General features: G+C 39.9%; 1 protein-coding gene across 2 annotated transcripts in view; it reads left to right on the top strand.

Annotated features, from left to right (window-relative positions):
- gabra2a (gamma-aminobutyric acid type A receptor subunit alpha2a) overlaps window positions 1-21,405 on the top strand; it is a 39,269-nt gene extending 17,864 nt beyond the window's left edge. For both annotated transcript variants that reach the window (XM_034576402.1, XM_034576401.1), the window contains 6 exons: window positions 2,890-3,110; window positions 3,424-3,506; window positions 3,912-4,055; window positions 11,987-12,139; window positions 19,362-19,564; window positions 20,693-21,405. In XM_034576402.1, the coding sequence (XP_034432293.1) occupies window positions 2,890-3,110; window positions 3,424-3,506; window positions 3,912-4,055; window positions 11,987-12,139; window positions 19,362-19,564; window positions 20,693-20,992 (1,104 nt within the window). In that variant the 3' untranslated portion in view covers window positions 20,993-21,405. The remainder of the gene's footprint in view (window positions 1-2,889; window positions 3,111-3,423; window positions 3,507-3,911; window positions 4,056-11,986; window positions 12,140-19,361; window positions 19,565-20,692) is intronic.
- Window positions 21,406-22,239: the final 834 nt, after the last annotated feature.

Below are 22,239 nucleotides of genomic sequence, written 5' to 3'. Positions count from 1 at the left end.
CTGGCAGCGGAGCTGCTGGTTTATCTACTGCATTGCCTTCAAAACAAGTCGGTTTATGTACTAAACTAAACACCAGGACACTACGGTATGAAGGCGCGTATCTTCCGGTCTGTCGATAACAATCAAAGCCCCGTTAGAACAAATGAATGGATTCAGAAAGTGAAACGCTGGAGTGCTTTTACTTTGAAACGGGTTCGGGAAGTGTTGTTAATACGTTTGTGTCATAGACAGATAAACATTGTGTTTCTTAGAAGAATAAACAGAGAAAATGATCTTTCACCTGAGTTTTAATGTTTATCTGTTGAAATTAAGTCACAAACAAGCATTTTAAAATGTTAAAGGACCCATATCGTGTAAAATACATTTCTGGGCTCTTACTATCCGTAATTACTTGAAGGGGGTCAGTAGGTACCCTCAAAGTCACTCCGCGGACTTTTTCACTCAAATTACTAGACACATTGTAGAGTTAAGGTGAAGAGAAACAATGGCAACTGCTGGTTTCAAATGGAAAAAAATATATATAAGTAATAATAGGCTAATGGCACAGAGTATCTATGTTGTTGCTTTGTACAGTAACACAGACAACTAAAATGTTACCTTCGCCAGAAACCTGTATGGCATATTTAATATCTCATCTATGATTGGCATCTATTAGGCACGTGTTTTGAGCTGAGGTTACAGAGACTTGACCTATAAGGATGTTATAGACTGTTGAATAATTTAGTATTTCAGTCTGTTCATCTTTTGAATTTCTTTTTCTTGAGTAATTTTAGTCCCATTACTTTTGACTTCATGAATCCCATAAATTATCATTCTTAAAATCTCATTTCATCATCTTCAATCCTGACAAATTATTTCTAATAATGTATGCATTACCATGCTCCTACCAGTATAATTAAGGATTTATAATATCAGGGACTGGGTTATTGGTTGTGTGTGTGTGTGTGTCCCTAGAAAGAAGGGATATTTCAAACAGACATGCAGAGTTTATAAGATGACAAATGACAAAACAACTCCACGCAGTCCCTAGTGGAAATGTGGTTCACTGTGGAGTAATCAGAGAGACAAAGCGAGGGAGATGTTTCCACTCTGCTGGAGGGACTGAAGGCCTTAGTGAAATTGATGTAAATCATAGCTGACACTTGCCTGAGGGAACAGCTGGATCTGAGACCGACAGGACAGAACCTGGCCAGGTGTCACACTTGGCCAATCAAGATCAACCTCACTTCAAGGCCGAGGTCGCAACTGGACAGCAATGATTTGTCTGATTTGAAAACACAACACGCATATGCTTTCAAATAATTTACTGTTATTTTTATTTACAAAGGTATTACTCAAATACTATGTGTAAATACACAGCAAAATTCCAACCTAATACTGACATTATTTTGATTCTGCAGTTTATATAAGTTGCTATTAGAATATACCATTGATATTCTGGTTATGTTACCGAGCAGAGCCTGATAATGATGTCCAACAGTTGGTAATTGCCATATGACAAGTACAAAGCTTTAGGACTATCATTTCAATAGATTCATTCTAAACAGTTTACATGAAGGAGGAGCATTGTTGTGAAGTGTTCATTGTTAGAGTTTAAAATGTTTTTCAGTGTTAGATGTGTATCGGGTATTTAAAAACAAAAGGTATTTGCAGGACCAAACCAAATATGCAGGATTAGACATGTATAAGGGTTGTTTAGGAATGATTTGGTTGCACATTGTGCCTGCCCACCAATCAATAACACTAGCTAAGAAGCTCTCAGTGACTCCAGTGTTTATTGTACACGTAGCATGGTGTGTGTCGATAAAAACCTGAGTGAACCTCACATCAACCCATTTGACCAATCCAGGCACCACAGCAGTAACAGAAAATGGTGCATCATCATCACCGAGCCAGTACTCTATCGGGCTCAGGAGATAGGCCAGAAGGCCCGCGTGCTGAAGGTTCCTTGGGCAAGATACTGAACCCCAAATTGCCCCTGATGGCTCTTCTAGCAGTATGTGATTGCTGTGTAACAGAGAAATGGCCACACATAGATGCACTGCATCATGTGTAGAAGGTGTATGTGAATGGGTGAATGGCAAAACCACCTTCCAAGGTGACTCTGGAGTGAGTGGTGGTGTTTGTGAAAGCAGAGCATACCAACCACTGGATTGTATAGCAGATGCATGATTATAGCAATAAATTGATCGATATCTCTCTTCTGATTGTGAACTATTAGGAAAGCAACCTCTTGATCTGAATAAACAAGGCAATCATGTACCTGTCCTCCTCTAACATTACAATACAAAAGCCTCTTTTTGGCTCACTTATGTCTGTTAATCTCTCTTCATGATATAAAAGGACCAGTTAAAGTTTAGACTAATAGTTCTGATTATCATGTATACCACTGTGAACTGTTTGTTACTCCAGAGAAGAATAATTCAAAAGTCAGGTTCAAATTGCTGGCAACACTAGTGTCACTTAGTATAATTAGATTAGTCTATCTTTCTATTATTTTGTATCTAGATAGGATTTTAGCCTGACTCCATTTAGTATTGATATGAGAAGTATTATATGTTGAGATCAGATTGAGAAGTATCTAAAGAACTGACATCTGACTTTGTGTGTAAAGGCAGTGTTTATTCCTGTTGCATTCCTACCAGACCAAAGAGACAACATGCAATGAATCAATCAAGTGGCTGTCAAAATGAGAAGTTTTTCCATTTAGGTTTAATAATACCAGTGTCGTGGTATTTTACATGATTTCTTACTGGTAGCCTATGTTTCACTGACACCTGAAGGTTGTGAAATGAATTTGCTTCTCCTCAAGTCAACATAATCTCACACTGGTCTTTGGGTTCCTTCTCACACCACCTCCCCTGCTCTGTCTCCCTCTCTTTCTCTCAGGAGTACACTATAGATGTTTTCTTCCGTCAGAGATGGAAGGATGAGCGCCTTAAGTTTCATGGACCAATGAACATTCTCCCTCTCAACAACCTGATGGCCAGTAAGATCTGGACCCCTGACACTTTCTTCCACAATGGCAAGAAATCTGTTGCCCACAATATGACGATGCCCAACAAGCTGCTGAGAATCATGGAGGATGGAACCTTGCTCTACACTATGAGGTACCTGATTTCATTTATTTTAATAATTGTATTTTTTTCAAAGAGATAATAAGCACTTGAACACCTTTAAACCTGTTTATTTATAGAACCCTGTAATCAGCCACTCAAACAGAAGCAGTGCAATCCATAAAGTCCTTCAGATACAGCTTCAGTTGTTCACAACAAACATCGGCATCGGGAAAAACATGTCATACCTGTCATGCTAAATACATCATCTGTCTCCAAAAAACTTTATTCCTAAACCAGGCTTCCCTTACAGTAGGATAACTGTGATTTAGAGAAGACAATAATTTGTTTGTATTTTTATTGCCAGGCTAACGGTCCAAGCTGAGTGTCCTATGCACCTGGAAGACTTTCCCATGGACTCTCACTCGTGTCCCCTGAAGTTCGGCAGCTGTAAGTGTCATCAGATTAACATCATTCAACAGCACTCTACTTTCAACCACAACCTACATGTTGATGTTTGCAGTGTCCAACACAGACTGTATGAAGTGGGTGGGTACTGCTCATATTTTCCTGTACCTGGGACACAGTACCCAGATGTACCTTCTGTTGGTTCTTAACTCTCTTTGAAACAGGTGAAACACACACGCAGTGCTTGCATAGTGCTGAGGCCTACTGAAATATTTCCCTGTAAATAGTAGCCAATGCACTATATTGGTTTGACACTATATTTTCAGACATACTAAAAATCTCCCTGTTTTAGCTTACTGAACTACTATCAACATGCAGCCAATGACTGAGTGTTGTCTAATGCTAGTAACATGCTAAGCTAACGTTTCCTTGCTCTCTCCCCATCAGACGCCTACACAAAGACAGAGGTTACGTACCTCTGGACTCGTAATGCCTCCCAGTCAGTGGATGTTGCAGCTGATGGATCCAGACTCAACCAGTATGATTTGGTGGGCCAGAGTGTGGGGAAGGAGACCATTAAATCCAGTACTGGTGAGCATCCTGCATTAGTTTCAAGAAGATAGACAGCGTGTTTGCTGATCTGAACCCATGCCAGGAATACAAAATATAAAGTGAATAATTTCAGTATATCGTCACCATTAAGACTTGCTCAATTTGTGAGTGGTAAATTCGACAGATTGATGATTTATTTATTATTTTGATCACATTTTATAGTATTAAAATAGATACATCCCAATCCGTTTCCAGACTTCTTGATAATATTGTGTCCAGATACGCAGCGGAATTAGTCAGCTCCACCTCTCGCCCATTTGTTGCTGTTGTGAACAGAGAACCTCCTGCTGCGTTGTGCATGTGTGAAAAGCAAACTGCGGGTAAAATCTGTATCCGATTCTCCAGACTTTACGCGGAGGTCATGTCTGAAATCGGTAATGAAACTTTGACATATAAATATTCTAATCCAATGTATATTTGGATTTTATTTTTCAGCCTATGTAGTTCTTACTCTGCATACTTTGGACTCTCGTTAGCCATGTCAGTAAATATAACCTGGTTTCTTTAGTGTCCTCTAATATTTTCTATAATATCCATTCAGAGTTTGTCAGTGTCAGTGTTGATGGATGTCTGGGCAGGACTTAGACAGACCTTTGTGAACCTCACCATGAACAGGCCTTTTCAACCTACAGCAGCACTGTAGAGGTGTGGGTCACCTCCAAAACATCCCTGCATCACACACAAAACAACCGACTGTGCGTTTTTCACTGCTGCTGTCACATACAGTAAATTACTCAATCCAGTAAACCCTATTTTTATACTCGCCCCAAGCAGTGTGTGTTTGAATGGAGCTCAGCAGCATGTTTATTACAGCAATCATTCCAGCCAACGGCCGATTCCTTGTATTAAAAATGCAGAGCCGGCCCTTCCTATACGTTCACAAAACACATTGCAGGCCCACATTAAGCAAGGCCACACTCCTCCTGAACAGCAGTCAGGTAAATGTGCTCTCTGTGAGTTTGATGTCCGCAAATAAGAGTTATTTTAAGTTGATATACAGTGCATCTCTCTCTAGTGTTGCAAACCTACCTGTCTGTGTTGCTTTCCTCCCTGTGTGCCTTACAAAACTTACAGTAAAATACAGCTATTTCTTATCGCTGATGCTATGGTTGGGAAACGTCAACTTAATTGTCATTTGAAGATGGTTGAAGTGAAACCATGCCATCTATCTTTACTTGCACGACCAACACATAAGCAGTTTCAGACATGACCGGTGGGTAAAGTCTGGAGAATTTAGTCAAGAGTTTTTCCCAGAGCTTTCAAACAACGCAGCAGGAGGTTCTCTGCACAGACGCGTTCACAACAACAACAAAAAGGGGGTGGAGCAGCCGCTGTGCAGCAGGCAGAGGAAGGAAGTGATGTATTAACTCTGCTGAGGAGATCATGTGATCATGTTTCCAGCACCCCGACACCGTCGTCAGCTCCTATCACCGCAAACTCTCTTGACATCTTTGTTGGTGTCGTCTATGTGTGTGACACCGCTTTTTCACCAGGATATATTTGTTTTGTTATTGTTCTTTTTTTGCCGTCTGTCACGTGTTAGAGGCATCATCAACCCCCCCACTCGCTCGCAGTGAATCCAGTGGGGGATCCCCTGCTGTCTTCTTAAATTGGATTCTCCTGACCTTCTACGAATCTTAAACCAGGGGGCCAGGTCTGCAGAAATCGAGGCTCTCACTTGGACATTTGCGTTCACACATGCTCCTCCGGGGGAAAATAGTTCATGTCTGAAAGCAGCAGAAACCTGTAATATTGATTGTGAGGGTCTAATGGAATTGATCAAGTGCACCCTGCCACCGAGAACAGTATGCGCTCAAATGAACATTGAACACATTTGCAAGCTGCAAGAGAAGCAGAAACCAGTGACATAAAGTTGGTCATTGGTTTCTGCAACTCAATCCCAAAAGAAACTAGAGCACAGCCGAAACAGATATTTTACACAGTGGGATATCATCAGTAAAATAAGCACATGATAGTTAGAATCATTTCATTTTGGGAATGGTCCAACACATGCAACAAGAACTGAAAGGCTCACATGCAGCCAGGTTTAGATACAATAGATCTGGCAGATCTGGCTGGATTTGTTTACCAGCAACCTGCATGGTCATGCGACATGACCTGCACCACTGCACCAAATCCTCCTTCAGGCCCAACCCCTGGGCAGGTATAAAGAAATGTGCTCAGTCCTAGTTTGAGGCAATCTTTTAGGAGACAAGGCTACATAAACCTCCTGAGCTTTAGGCTACCAGTAATTTTGCGCTGCATCATGAATGTCCACATGTTTTTAGGCCACTTTAAAGTTGTTCTCTCTGAAATATTTATCCACACCCTTCTCAAAAAATACTGGAAGTAGTTCCACTTACATCAAAACCCAGCGATTGTGCAGATAAAGGCCGCTGAGCCAGAGCAGGGACACAGTTGTATTAAGATCTAATTTTGTTCAAAGCAACACATGGTTAGTCTCATTCTCCATCTTCCTTACCTCAAGTTTACAATCAATTCCCTTCTCTTTTAGATCTAATCGACCACTTCGATCAATGGCGCTTTCAACTTTGCAAAGCAAAACCTGACTCATACTTGGAAATAACCACACTTACCAGTTGATAACAATTCTTTCTCCTCCAGGGAGCAACAGATTCTATGCAACATGTTTCTGATTCTTGTCTTGCCTTCTGATGGAAACGACAGAGCTTTCCACATTGAGTTGCTTTGTTACTGCTTGTATAGTGAGACGTTCAGTGTGTAGTATTCAGGGGGATCTGTCAACAAATGGTTTTCATAAGGTTTCTAAGGTTTTCATCAGTATATCATCTGGAACTCAGAATCATGTTCTCATGACCTCATAATGAGCCCTTTCTGTCTACATCAGGAGCGGGTCGTCCTCATCAGAGTCATGTTGTGTGACCATGTTTCTACAGTAGCCCTGAAGGCCACTATAGGCTCCTCTACACACTTAGAAGGGGAGGATGAATAGTAAATACAAAATTTTCAATCCCACTCAGTCTTTGAAAATGGAACTCAGAGAGATGCTTTTAGAGGCAAGAGAAAATGGTTTGATCTCTGAAGATGAATGAAGGTCCCTATATAATGAAAATCCATGGATGTCCTCTTTCTATATGCTACCCAAAATACAACAATGGACAGCCTCACTGAACCAGTATCAAAATACATAGACTTTTTTTCTCTTTTTTTTACCATCACTCCCTGCAGATGCCCAGGACACCACTGAAGTACTCAATAAAATTAAGCAACTGGAAAATATATGGACAGACACATTTCTAGCCACTATGGATATTGAATCTTTAAATACAACCATAGAACACAGGGCCAAAAAGTTTTTTCAAGACTAAGTATTTAAACAGATTGTAGGATGTGTTATGGGAGCTTGCTGCAGAACTTCTAATGCAGGTTTATACCTGGGTAAATGGGAGGAAGACTTTGTATTTAACCTCAAAAGAAATGGTTTTCTTCTCACATTATCTGGTGGGGACAATACATTGGTGATGTCAGATTGTTTTTGTCTGGGTCTGAAGGAGAACATCTAGATTTTCATGCATTTTTTGAATGGTATTAACCCCAACATCAAGTTTCCTCTACGGGAACAGTTACCTCAGTCAGCAATTTAACCCTCACCTGCAGAGGCAGGTTAAGGTGGTCATGTGCACCTGGACTACTCGTTTTGTGGGTCCCCCTTATTCATTATGCTTTACCAGAAAAACACAGCAATTTAGTAGCAGTGCTGGAGATATTAAACAGTCAAAAAGCACACATTTAGGGTGCACTGATATACACGCACCCTTTGTTGAAGCCAGAGCTGCCAACAGCACAATGGTCAAATCCAGTGTGCGCAGGATGTCACTTTCAATGGACATCAGTGACAAGTAAATCTGTCTTTTTTGACGCATTGTGGTTATCAGTCTATATTTTACTAGTTCCAATTTTGAAGAAAACTGGTGTTGGTCACAGGCAAAGTCGTAAATATCTGAAGTGCTATATCAACATTTGGAAAGACTGATTGTAGTTTCCTTCCTCTCTGAAGTTGCAGCAATGACCTTGCTGAGGTGTCCTCGTTTTCTTCACTAAATTCCCTGAATTGTCTGATTCCGTCCACAAAATCCTCCTCCAGATCCCATGCATATTTCTTCTGGAGATCTGCCGCTCCTCTGAGAAGATCTTGTATGGAGATGGATGGTATGTTGCTCAAAAAAGTCTGCTGAATATCTTTGTAGGAGTGATACCTCCGATCCAGTTCAATGACCAGTGGATCTATGTCAGCGATGAAAACTGTTGCTTTGAACTTATCTCGGCCTGATAGCTCGCAGTCAGGCTCAGTGGACTCATCTGCTTGTTTTTTCCTTTTTCTTTTTGTTATTTATTTATTTATTTTTTGTTACTTTGGAGAAGGTGGCGTTTATTTTTTGGATGAATGTATTTATTCCTTTAACAGGTACAATGGAATACAATGAACATTAAGGACATTATAACATTTAGTCCCCGTCCCCACCCCCTGGTCCCACATTTAGTTTCAGCAAATACAAAAAATTAAGCCTTCCTTCTTAGCATATTGGTTAAGTAAATGATAAATCAAAAGAACATGTAAGCCAATCAGCACTGTAAATGAGTTGAAATGTATTGACAGTGTGCATCAATGATGAGTGCTTCATTTGTCCTGTAGTGTCTTTAATTTAACTATGTATTTAATCATAGGGCCCCAAACAGACTCAAATTTTCCAGGTGATCCCTCAAGTTGTATTTAATTTTCTCTAGATTTAAGAACATCATGATGTCTTTGAGCCATAGAGAAGCTTTGGGTGCAAATGGGTGACTTCCACTCCAGCAATATTCTTCTGCGTGCTAACAAGGATGCAAAGGCAATACTAATCTTTGTGTCCCTCCTCATTGTTTGATGTGCTGGTAATACTCCAAAAATGGCCCCCTCTTCACACGGTGTCAGTGCCATGTTTAAAGCCTCAACAAGGTGTTTGAAAATAGCTGTCCAGTAACCTCGTATATATGAGGGCAAGACCAAAACATGTGTGTCATATTTGCTGGTGACATGTGACACCTATTACATGCATCTGTGACACTGGGATATATTGTGGAGAGTTTGGAGTTGGTAGAGTAGATGCGATGGACAACCTTAAATTGTATCAGATTGAGCCTGGAGCAGGATGTACTGTGATTCACTGGAGTTAATGCACTATCCCAGTCATTGTCATCTATAACTTTGCCAAGTTCATCTTCCCAATCTTTTTAGATTTAATCAAGAGAGGCCTCTGTTAAATTGGAGATTAGGATGTCAAATTTTGCTCAACATCCATTAGCCTGTGGGAGCGACGCGCTGGTCGTAGAAGCCCTGGGCTTTTTGGGGACAGTCAAAGTAGTAGCTGTCATTTTCGGAATGAAACCTAGAGACGGGCAGGATGCAGCAGGCGGAATTTTATACCTTTCAGGTAAAGAGAGCTTTTAACGGCATTGAATGTGGCTCATTTTTTAGCCTGATGTCCGGGTATACTCTCAACTCGGAGCCGTGATAATCCAGTTTGTGTTGCCTGGCCCACTTTAAGACTTTCTCTTTCTCCTGGAAATGGAAGAATTTAAGGATAAAAGCTCTCGGTTTCACCACGCCGACATCTCCTGGTCTGGGACCGAGGGAGCGATGGGCTCACTCTATCTCCAGAGGGTTGTTGAGAATACCGGGACCCGTCACCGCCATTAGCAAATCGGACACAAACTTTATCGGGTCCTGATCCTTCTCGCTTCCCTCAGGTATGTTAATTATCCTCAAATTAGAACGCCTGGACCTGTTTTTGAGATCATCCACCCGTTCCAGGAGTACCGTGGTCTGTGACTGTAGAGACTTAACAACGGCTTCCATCTCGGTGAGTTTCCGACCACCAAAACTTCAGTTTGAGTGAGACGGTTGTTGAACGATGTCACTTGTTGTCCCAGTGAGTCAACCGACAGCTTCAGTGATTCTGTTGATTGTTGTGTCAGGGTAGCCATGTCGTCTTTGAAGCAATCACGCTGTTTACTGAGCAGAGCCTCAAGGTCTGTCTTGGTGACTGGGTCAGCATTGCTCCCGCTGTCGGTGGGTAATTGCTCGTTGCTAGCCGAGACAGCTGAGGCCATGATGGCTAGCTTAGCCGAAATGCTCGAAGCCCGGGTTGTTGTTACCGGCTGTTTCTGCTTTGAGTTGCATTGCACCGGAGCACTCTTATGTATATAAACACAAGTGCAAAAATAAAGGTGAGTCGGTCAAAAGAGTGCTGATAGTTTGTTAGATTTGGAAAGTATGACAAAAGTTTAACCGGAGCCCCCCACTCGCACGTCTACTCACTACCTCATCAAACTGGAAGCCCCTCCTGTTTTTTTCTTTTTCTGCACCCCTTTGAGCCCACTTAGTGCTGGGACACAGTTGGAGACATGTTTCCTGCATCACTCTCAAACTTGTCAAAATCATCCTGTAGGCTGGCACAATAATCCCTCAATGAGCCAAGCAAATCAACAGCGTTACATAGACAGTTTGACTGCCTGCATTCCAATACAGGTCTTGTGAAAACGTTGCAGTATGTTGTTCCACATGTTACATAGAACGGCAATCTCTTGTTTGTCCATCTTGACATAGAGTGTCCTGGCTTCATCCCCTTTGCAGTGACTCTTGTCTTCTGGCGTAATTCAGATGCAGTGCTTTTGTTGCTTGGGCTTGTGTGGATCTAGTATCCAAGCGTTTTCAAAGTCTCTGTCCTGTGGTTGTCATTGGGCTCTAAGCCCGCTTTTATTGCCTGCCAACCGGACGTGGATTTAATTTAATTAAAAGTGTCTGTACGAAATATGAAATTCCTGCGTCTCAAGGCAGCAGTTAACCCTGTAAAGTCCCACCAAACTGAGTGTGTGTGCAGCGCAGGGACCCCACTCAACTAAAGGGTTGATCTGTTTAATGCTTGCTTGCAGCCCATTGTAAATGCCGGACATGTTGGCTGCATTATCATAACACTGGCCTTTGCAGTTATTAACATCAATGCCCATATCTTGTAAAACAGCAAGAATGGACCGGCAAAGCGACTAAACTGACTCTTAATAGGCAGACACATGACAAAACGCTGATTGAGCCATCAGGTGAAACATGATTAATGTGAGCTGGTCAGGTGAATCGACACTGATCGAAAAGTACTTTGTCACTTTTATCTGGCTCATTATCTCTGTGAGGACATGTTGATGAGAGGTATGATGGTGTTCCCTTGCCAGTGTTGCCATATGTTTTATACATGCACATTCAAGATAGGATCAAACTTGCTGATAACTTCCAGCACTCCCATGAGGTTCCCATTATAATGCTGGCCAAAAATCTCACTGTGTCCCCTGAGAGGCAGTCCTCGCTCCGCTAAAAACGTCACCACGTCCACCAATATCTTTAAAACTTCCGACCAGTAGTCTCATTCACTGTCAAATAGTTTTTTTAGTTCTGGATCTATACTACAAGTATCAGCACAGCGCATAACATAAGCAACCATAACCTTTTTACGAATCTCCAAACCTTCATGTTCAGTCAAGCGTGCAGCGGCATTTTTCCAGTCCCTGGAGTGCCGACTTCAGACCACTGTCCCCAAATAATTTGCATGCACAACAAAACTCTGTCTGATTCATTCTTTAAATGTTTCTTATGTGCCAATAGGTGTCAATGCAAATTAAAATGATTAAGATAGTCCGGCCAATCTGGGGCCCTTGTACACGTGGGGCCCCTAGGCTGCAGCCTGTGCATTAATCTGCCCCAGCTCACCTGTGCACCTTTAAATCAATCTACTAATAGAGTTCACATCCGTACCCACCAGCATCCACTGTATGTGAGCATGCTCACTGAGCTGGACTAATCTGCTTTTGAGCATTTACATTTTCCTTTCTGTTCTCAGGTGAATACACAGTCATGACAGCTCACTTCCACCTGAAGAGAAAGATCGGCTACTTTGTGATCCAGACATACTTACCCTGCATCATGACCGTCATCCTGTCTCAGGTCTCCTTCTGGCTCAATCGAGAATCTGTGCCAGCCAGAACTGTGTTTGGTGAGTTTCTTCATTTGACTGTTATAAATTCCATTCACACCCTTACAGTGAAAATATAGATTGATTTGATATTTATGGATATCTGCTTATATACATTGGCACAGTGGTCACCAACCTTTTCAAGCCCAAGATCCCTTTTTAATTCAAAACATAAGCTGAGATCTACCACCCTGATATCTTCCAAAAGACCCACTTAGGAGGGTCATATTTATTATTTTTTTGCAATTTCTGTTAAAGGCTGAATGTACGTGCATACATATACACAAACAAAGGCAGTTATGCAACTTTATCTATTGAATGCACAATATTCACATTAATATATATTTATATTTACAGCATCTGTTTCATGCACAATATTTAACTTCTCAATTCAACAATATGTTTTGCAGAGGAGCTGCTACTGCAGCACAATGTTTTTTTCATATAGGCTTTGCCTTGAATATGGCCACAAATATGACTATTTCCTTGTATAGAATTAGTCTTGTGTACTATACAGTATAAAGCCATGCATCTTCCGCTCCTGCAAATATTTAAAATAAAACCCAACCTTTTTTTTTTTAAACCAAATTAACAGATTTATTTTTAAATGCATACAAGAAGTGGTGGCACATGTGGTTTGGCTTTTGAAATTACCGGGCTTACATGATTCTTGTTGTTCTGGGTTTGTAGCCTCATAGTTGAATATACGTCACTTTGGATAAAAGTGTTAGTTACCATTTATGTTTGTGACATAATTTCAACAGATAAACATTAATTTTCTCTGTTTATTCTGCTGTGAACTACAAGGTTTATAACACTAGAATGAAATGCAATCGATATAATAGCAGCTCCGCCACCAGTAGCGGACACACTGCAATTGTGAACAACAGACTCTGCGGAGCAACCGCAGCCAGTGAGTCCAGAGCGTTACAGGGATTGACAGTGAAGACTGTTGAGATCGACCGCAATCGACCGGTTGGCGACCACTGCATTAGTACAACAATTGTATCTTTCATCATGATGATCAGGAGGTAAACAGTGGTCATGGTTCAAAGGAATCCACCAGGAATGTGACCTTGCTTGTACTTGATTGATCGAAACAGCTTCTTGTTGGATGATGTCAGTAGGTGTGTTAACTACTAATAGGATCATGACTGTGGTTTGGACCACAACCTTCTTCAAATTTGGTCTTACTTTTCATCTGAACTCCATGCCTGTAACGTTCTGTGACTGCATTTGCACAGTTGTGACATTATTACAGTGATCAAATCCATCTATAGATGTAAACATCACTCAAAAGTACTCAAAACTGCTTCCAGGTGTCTCCAGAGAGAGACACCTACCTAACCCAGCCATATTCTAATTTGTCCTGTCACAGTTTCATAATGAACTGTCTTGCCATAGATTGAAATAATTATGTGGGAAACACTATTATGTAAATTAAAAGATAAATATATGAAGGAAATGTCATCAACCCTCTGATGTTTTTGTACCCACGTGACCCTAATGGTAATATGACTGATTTGCAATAGTGTCAGCTGCAGCAGCTCAGTTCACAGCATCACAAGAGACTGTTCTTTTTAGTTTAAATCAATATAATTTGTGTGCTTCAACCACATCTGGGAAAAATAGGGGTCTCTGTCACCTCTATATTGTTGGTCAGAGGCTGAAAGGTTTGTGAATTCTATGATCACATCAAAACATCCAAAACATAGACCTTTATATGTAGACCACATTGGTCGATGTATCGTACGTCATCGTCAAATGACTTGGGAAATTATAAAAACTCCCAAAGATCTTGATTAGACTTAATTTAAATATGTCCTTATAATGATTTATTATTATTATTATTATTATTATTATTATTATTATTATTATTATTATTATTATTATTATTATTATTATAAACTCATACACACCATATTGGGTTTCTAGGCTATTGATGATAATAATAATATGGTTTACTGTTGGTACGTAAATTGAGGAAATTAGGCTGATCCTCCACCGGTCATAGGAGGAGGAGCAGGAGTTAGGCTCAAACCAGACGGAGACAGACTCTGGATTTCTGCTATTGTTGATAGATCAATGTTGGGCAGAACCTTGGGACCAACATGGTGCAGACTAAGTTTGACTCCTCCACCTTCAGGTATTCAGTTTCAGAACGGAGAAGCAGCCACATGAGCTGACGACCGTTTCAGCATAAGAAAAAAGCATAAAAGAGTGACTGTATGTTTTCTTTAATATGAATCTAATTTACTTTGTCCACAACACCAGGGATCATTCAAACAAGGGTTGTGTGTGTTCTCAGATGTTGTCCTGTCATGTTAGTTTATAGGTTGCAGTTCTGTTTTAAGGGGAGCAGGGAGAATCAGGTGGTGCATCAGAAATGCTCATGAAATCCTGGCCCAGCGAGGATTCTGGAATGGTTACACTTCCTATTCTCATGTTAACCTGCAGGGCTTTCTCTGCCCCTGCTTGTGGTCATGGTTGTAAACATGCTGACAGGTAAACATGTTATCAGGCCACTGCACCAGGCCACCAGATGAGGGTCATGCTGCAATGAGGCCTCACCGTCTTTATCTGCCAAAGGACAGAAGACCTACACCCACACTCTAATTTCCCATTTATTAAAATGTCAGGGACCAGTATGAAGCCAACATAGTGCTCTCTTTCCACTGTATCGCCTGCAGAATCGTACACAATAATAAACCCAGTCATTATCTGCTGTGACATGCAGGGCAGAAAGGAAGGGCTGTGTTAAAGGCATTAGGAGTTTAGTGTAACTTCTCAGTACCAGCGACATCTTGATCCTGGTTCATGAAAGGTCTGTGTGGCTATGAGAGCAATTAAGGAGGAAACTCAGAAAATCATGATGTGATTAATTCACCTACAATGCTTAGTTGGTCATGTAAAGAAAAAGTCCAGAAAAAGTGACCTGGTTTTCTGCATCAACTAGTTCTAAAATCTGATCTGATCCCAAGTAAAGACAATGCTACTTAGTTTTCCTAAAGAAAAATGTGCTTAAAGGTTCAGTGTGTAAGATTAAGGTAAAAGGGATCTATTGGCAGAAATTTTATATAAAATAATCCTAGTGATATTTTCACTAGTTTGTTTCATCTAAATTATACAAATGGATGTTTGGCCCATTATATTTAAATATTTTATATTTAATTCAGGAGTGGGTCCTCTCTACGGAGGCCACCATGTTTTTCCAAACTGAACACACTAAACACCTTTTGAGTTTTTATGACAACTGAAGACTACCACAGGTTCTCTTTCCTGTTTGAAGGGGGGGAGGTGAGGGGTATTCAGCTGCAACATTCAACTTCACCACTAGATGTCACTAAATTCTACACACTGAACCTTAAAGCTAAAATTAAACAATATATAATTTATCTTTACTAAATGCACCCATTATGTTTTAACAGCATAGACTGTATATAAAAGTGGTTTTAGATTTCAGGTCTTGAAAGTGAAGCTAATGGAAAAGTGAGAGAAACCTGTATTCTCTTGAATGACCAGTAGAAGGCAACTTCTCTGGCAGCAAAAAGTTTCTATCGAAGTCTATAAGAAATCAATCTACTTCTTGATTTGTTTGTAAGGCCAGTACACATTTTCCTAAGGAGTTTATGGTCTCACTACCTTCTTCCATGTCCTATTTAATACAGCATGATGTTAATTTTTCATTACAGTTCCCATTTAGAGTAAAATAGACGATTATACACGATAAGGTAAACCGTGTGATTGGCAGCTAATACCGTCCAATGGGTGCAGGTGTTGGTTGATGTACATTCCCTATTGGCCGTGGTAGGTTTAAAAAACCAAGGCTCTTACTGACTGGGTGTCAGTAAGAGAAAAAGTGGGAGGCTGTTTTCATGTTGCTGTGTCCTCCTCTCCAACATTTCAACCTTAGTTTCAACAATACAGAAAACATTGCCCAGTAGCTTTGTGGCTTGTCAACGGGCTCCACAAAACTGGAAAATGTCAGACACGCACTGATGTTTTATTTTGGAGAGAAGCTCATACATCCCTGTGTTTACCATGCTTCATGCAGCCATACATACATCATGATTTACATATGGTTGCCTGATGAATAGATGTTAATCAGCTCCAGTGATTCCTGTAAGCCTTTGAGCTGTTGCTCTGGGCTTCTCTTCTACCTCACTGAGCTTTCTGTGATGTGCATCTTATCTTCGCTAAGCTGGGGAGAGTATCCACAGTAAAACACCCCAAACTGTCATTTTGTCTGACTGAAGATCTAAACAATAAGATTACCTCAAAGTACAATCCACTATGCATCTGTGAGATCTCTTTTCTCTGAGGCATAGCTCACATCAGCGAATGCTTCTGGAAAAAAAAAAAACTGAAATGTTTTTTAAGCAAGCAAAATCAGTCACTGTAGCTTTAAAACCTAATTTATGGTCAACGTTATATTCGTAAACAGAAAGAGACATAGCCTTCTGTCCGTACTCTGTACTCTGTATATTTGTGCACATCGTCTGAAAGGACGAAATGTAGTAGTACCACCAGAAATCATTTGAGACAGTGTAGCCAATTGTTCAAGCTAGACGACCATGGGACAGGAGGCAGGCTGTTACTCTGCGCGGATACAGGGATAAACAGCTGCTCTCCCCTCTTTTCTAAGAGGTACAACATCGTACCTCCACCTTCACCATGTTTGTTGATGTTGAGAACATTAAACTCTGTGAGCACCTCTTGTAGACGCTGGAAGTATGTGGGCAGTGACAGTTACAGTGTTTTTAACGGACATATCTCTTTTTGTACCTAAAGCATGCATACATGATCTTTGTTGTTGACTTTTATGAGCTTTTGTTGAATGTTTGTGTGTGTGTGTGTGTGTGTGTGTGTTTGCATGATGCTATTAGTATGGATGAGAACTGTTTTATTAGTGTAACTAGAGAATGTTGTTCATCATTGTGAAACAAATATGATTGGATCTTTATCTATCCCTTTGTTTTGCAAACATGCTATTTATTTTTTTAGTGTACACTTACAAATAGACATATATGAATGTTACTTTCATACATACATACATACATACATACATACATACATACATACATACATACATACATACATACATACATACATACATACATACATACTGAGTTATGCCTCTGAGACATTGGTGGAGCTGCTGACTTTACTCAAACCAATATAGCCATGAAGTTAAAATAAAAACAATAGCTTCCAGCCCTGATTCATATCTGAAACAGTCATCTGTGTTTAGTGAAACATTAAGAAGATTCGGTTAATTTTTTCACATTTCCACCTTAAGGGTATTGAATCTTAGACATCAGTGTGTTTCCAGGCTACAACTCACAACATCAGATGTGTCCTCTTTAGGGAAGAAGCCATGTTTTAAATGGTGAAAGAGGAATTTCCACATAGTGATGGTGATTTCACACTGACATTACCCATAATATTACCCTCATACAACCATCAATTTGATACTGATATGTTCAGCAGAATTGTGACCATGAGAAATCTTTTGCCGTTATGTGTTTTCCCACACTGATACAGTGGCATTACACTGAAACTACTAAGAAATTACAGCATATAAAGCAGATATTTGATAGAATTATTTTAATGCACAAGAAGGGAAGTTTTAAAGGAAATAAATTATATCACCACATAGTTTTCTAGTTATTATAATGTGAATAGAGCATCATTTTGTGGAAACCACAATCAATGCTGCTGGATGCTGTATAGTTGTTCTTTATGTTGTCTAGATGTTCCCGTTCTACCAAGACGGTTGTATAAGACTGCACTGGCAGGGGAAGGGAATGGAGAGCTGTCTCCACCTCACACTGTGATTCCTGAAGTCAGCAAAGAAATTAATCTGCAAATGCTTCTTAAAGCTTCAAAGAAATCTGTGCTTTAAGTCATCCTACTGTAGCTACTTTAAGTTTGTATTGTGTTCCAGTGGTCACTGTCATCCATATGGCCCGAGTGGTGTTTATTAAATACTGAGAAGAAGCACTAACACCAACACAATAGAACACAATTCATTACGTGCCTCTCACAATAAATTCTTACTCAGTCAAACTGCTTTTCTAGATTTAGATTCCACTCTGTAGCCATGATGCTTCAAACAGAGACACCGTTTTGCATATTGTGGGGAACATGAATGTATGTGAGTGAATATTGGTAAAACTTTACATGAAGATGCATTTCTTCACCATTAACTAGATGCTTGTCAGCATGCATAATGGGAGCATATTGGCGCATACTTTTTATCTTCATATGCTTTTCTCAGTATGAACCTTAGAAGTTAGCAGCAGAAAACTACAAGTATTATATGTCCCTCATTCCAAATTGAGGTCTAAATCCCTGAGTAATTTATTTATTATTATTAATCAACCTATACGGGTCCCTTTCCTAAAACAATGTTCCGATAGCAAAGAGAATAACATGGTAAAAGCAAGGCTTACATGGGACCAATGACCGTTACACTGTGAAAGCATTTTTAACATCATGATACAAAGTTTAAGCCAAGAAGACCCTTTCTGCTTTAAGCGAGTAAAAAGAATCAGTTCAGTGTCAATATTTCAACCCATCAGTGTCTTGATGCAAGAAAGCCTCATGCACATTGATACACTTGAATCAAGAGCTTTTACTTTAGATGTATTCTTTCTGCTTTATTACCAAAGTCAATAGACACCAAGTGGCAGTTTATTTGCGTAACAAATAACTGGCAAGGGTATGTCAAAGATCATGTAACAACTGGTTCAAGCAAACACAGGGCCAGGCAGGCACCAGTCCAGACTGATCTTACACGTCCAGGAAGTAGTGGCAAACTCCAGGAACCTCAGCAAAATACAAGCAACCCAATTCTGAGTTTGTGAATGATGAAAAATGTGACCGTTATCAACAACTGAAGAAAGCCTTCAACATCTTACCACTGACAAATATCAGGAGTCACTGTGATTTAAGTCGTGGAAGGTTTAACATTCTCTTCAATTACGTTTAGGGACTTTGAACACCATAGCTGTGATATCCTGTCTTTTGCTTCTACACCATTATTTGAACACAAGGATTTTGTTACCTGATGGCATCAGTATAACATACTTCAGAATTTAGTTTTGTTCTGCAGATAACGCATAAGGACCATGTTTGTTTTTGACTCTGTCCTGTTCTGAGGTCTGTTATTGGGACTAGCAGTTATCTTAATGTGTTCTCTCTTGCTGAATATACATTCTCTGTTTTTTTCTCTTTCCAGGCGTAACTACAGTCCTCACAATGACAACCCTAAGTATTAGTGCCCGTAATTCACTGCCTAAGGTGGCCTATGCTACAGCTATGGACTGGTTCATTGCTGTCTGTTATGCCTTTGTCTTCTCTGCACTCATTGAATTCGCTACGGTCAACTACTTCACCAAGAGAGGCTGGGCCTGGGACGGAAAGAGTGTGGTCAGGGAAAAGGTACAGCTGTCACACACCTTTATTTTTCATTACCAATTAGTTCCTCTTGGTCATGCTCCTGCTACCACTCCAACACAACTACAGTTATTATCATCATTATGACTATTATTTCTGTTCAGTAATTACACATATTATTATTGCTATTATTGCCTTTACATGTGTTACTGTCCTACAAATATTGTTCTATCTATCTATATATATATATATATATAGAGAGAGAGAGAGAGATGTGTGTGTGTGTGTGTGTGTGTGTGTGTGTGTGTGTGTGTGTGTGTGTGTGTGTGTGTGTGTGTGTGTGTGTGTGTACATCTGCATTTCAATACCAAATGTAAAAGAGGTATTCATGTTTGTATGATGAAAAGTTGCTTTTTTGTTAACTAAAATGGAACGACAGGATAATGAATGACCATATACTAAATAATGATAAGATACTAGAGAAAGTACTAGGAAAGACTGTGTTGAGTTGAATATTCATTAGTTTAGGATTGGTTCATTCATATAATGAATTGGAATAAAGACAACTTAAAGTCATTAACCAACAGTTTTGCCTACTGTACATTATGCTGACAGAATCATGTTAGCCATTGTACAATCTCAGAGCCCATCGGCTAATGTCTTCAATGAATTAGCCTCTGGGGGCAACAGTCAATATTTTGGGGCTTACGATAACCAGGCCAAGACTCTGGCTTCTGTTGGTACACTGTTTACAGTCCAACTAGTTCTTTATCTCACATGTCGAATGTTTCTCCACACAATACACAAACAGGAATACTTTTTGTAGGTTTTTTAGGTCCAGATGACATTTTGGTTGCTGATGAATTTAAAAGCTGATAGCTGATGCATTTCGGTCAGTGAGTTCCACCTCGTTTGCTCTCCACACAGAATGTTTACCTGCGGGCAACCCAAAGCCTGCACAAATGTGATTTGTCAAACTAGAAACGGAAAACAGAAGGCTTCCTGCCCAAGATCTTGTCCTTCGATTCTGCATATGCACCTGCAGAATCTGTTCATAGACTTTCATTGTTATTTAAAATGTACAGTGCAGATATAGATGAAGTAAATTTGCTCCACAACATTAATTTTGATCATGGAAAAGAAGTCTCTAACCCGGAGGAATTTTCATTGCAGAAAAAGGAAGCCTCCATCATGAAGAAGAACAATGCCTATGCTGTAGCTGTGGCTAACTACGCTCCCAACATTACAAAAGACTCGACGCTGTCCACCATCTCCAAGTGTGCCCAGAATGAAACCAACAAAACCACGGCAGAGACGAAGCCCGAGAACAAGAAAACCTTTAACAGCGTCAGCAAGATCGACCGCATCTCTCGCATCATGTTCCCTGTGCTGTTTGGGAGCTTTAACCTGGTTTATTGGGCCACCTACCTGAACAAAGAACCGGTCATTAAAGATCTGGATCTTTCCAAATGAACTGCTGGGACTGACTCCAACACTCCAAGCCCTATTCAGGAATTATACATGTGCTGGTATTACATGCATAGAGAGTTATCTGTCTTTACCGAGTACAATTTTAGATCAATTCAGGTACATATCATAACTGGGTTAGAATAAACCTGAGAGCTCACATACCGAGTGTAAGTGCCAAACAGCATCCTCTGCCATTGTGTCATTATCTTAGTTTCACTTGTTGATTCAGCTGCTCAAGCTGAGAGGAAAGGAAAACTCATGGATGATCCATATCTTTTTCCTCCTGGAAACGAGAAATGGGAAGTGTTAATTTTGTATTAAGCCTACTTAAGCATTCCAAATGTTTTAATAATTACAGCATTTAATATCAGAAAACAATTTATTACTGGAAGAATCTGAAAATACTTCATTCTAAATCCAACCAGGGACCTTCGTCACATTTCTTAACCTATATTCCTCTCCCTAAGTTTTCTGTTAACAACAAATAAAGGAAAGGCCATGTTTAAACATGAAACCAATCAGGGTTTTTAGCTGCATTGCTTTTTGATAATGAATCAAATGAGGAAAGGTCATTAAGTGACAAACCCACAGAGAATAATCAGCAACTTTACCTCAGCTCTCCGGAGCTTTTTAGCCCTTCTTTCATTCATCAACTTTTGGCCAAGTTGTGGTTCAACATCATTCCCAGCAGCAGCAGGCCTTTCTGGAGTTGGTGGAGACCAAACCAGAAATAAAAATAACTAATACAAGCAAATAATAGGATCAAATAAGGTTTTATATCAACTTTCAACAAATCTGACTAATTTGCATTACTTGCTTTGAGAAATATTATTATTTATTTTTGTATTCATTTGTACATTTAATTGGTGCTCACAAATTATGATACGGTGATAATTAGGAGGTCTTTATCTTGTAATTTGGGGGAAAGAAAAAAACGTATTAACTAAAAAGTATGGACCAAAAAGTAAAGACCAATTATTTTTGCTGTTAAATTTGTCAGTGCTTTGCTAAAACAATGTAGGACCGTACCAACTGCCAAGATAAAGTAACTACATTAAGTTAATCAAACAAGATCTGTGTATTTCCTGGAGCTTCACACAGTCAAAGCTACACATGTCCATTATTAAGAGCTCTCCTGAGACTTCCAGTGTTAAAAGTAAATGACCCGTTAAATGTTTCCTGGTTAACGTACTCAAGCCCCAAGGTTTGCGTAAAACCTGATGGCCAATGTTAGTACTCCATAAATGTTC

This window comes from Hippoglossus hippoglossus, chromosome 22, assembly GCF_009819705.1.
Source record: "Hippoglossus hippoglossus isolate fHipHip1 chromosome 22, fHipHip1.pri, whole genome shotgun sequence".
NCBI classification, from domain to species: domain Eukaryota; kingdom Metazoa; phylum Chordata; class Actinopteri; order Pleuronectiformes; family Pleuronectidae; genus Hippoglossus; species Hippoglossus hippoglossus.
This window is presented reverse-complemented; position numbering and strand designations above follow the sequence as displayed.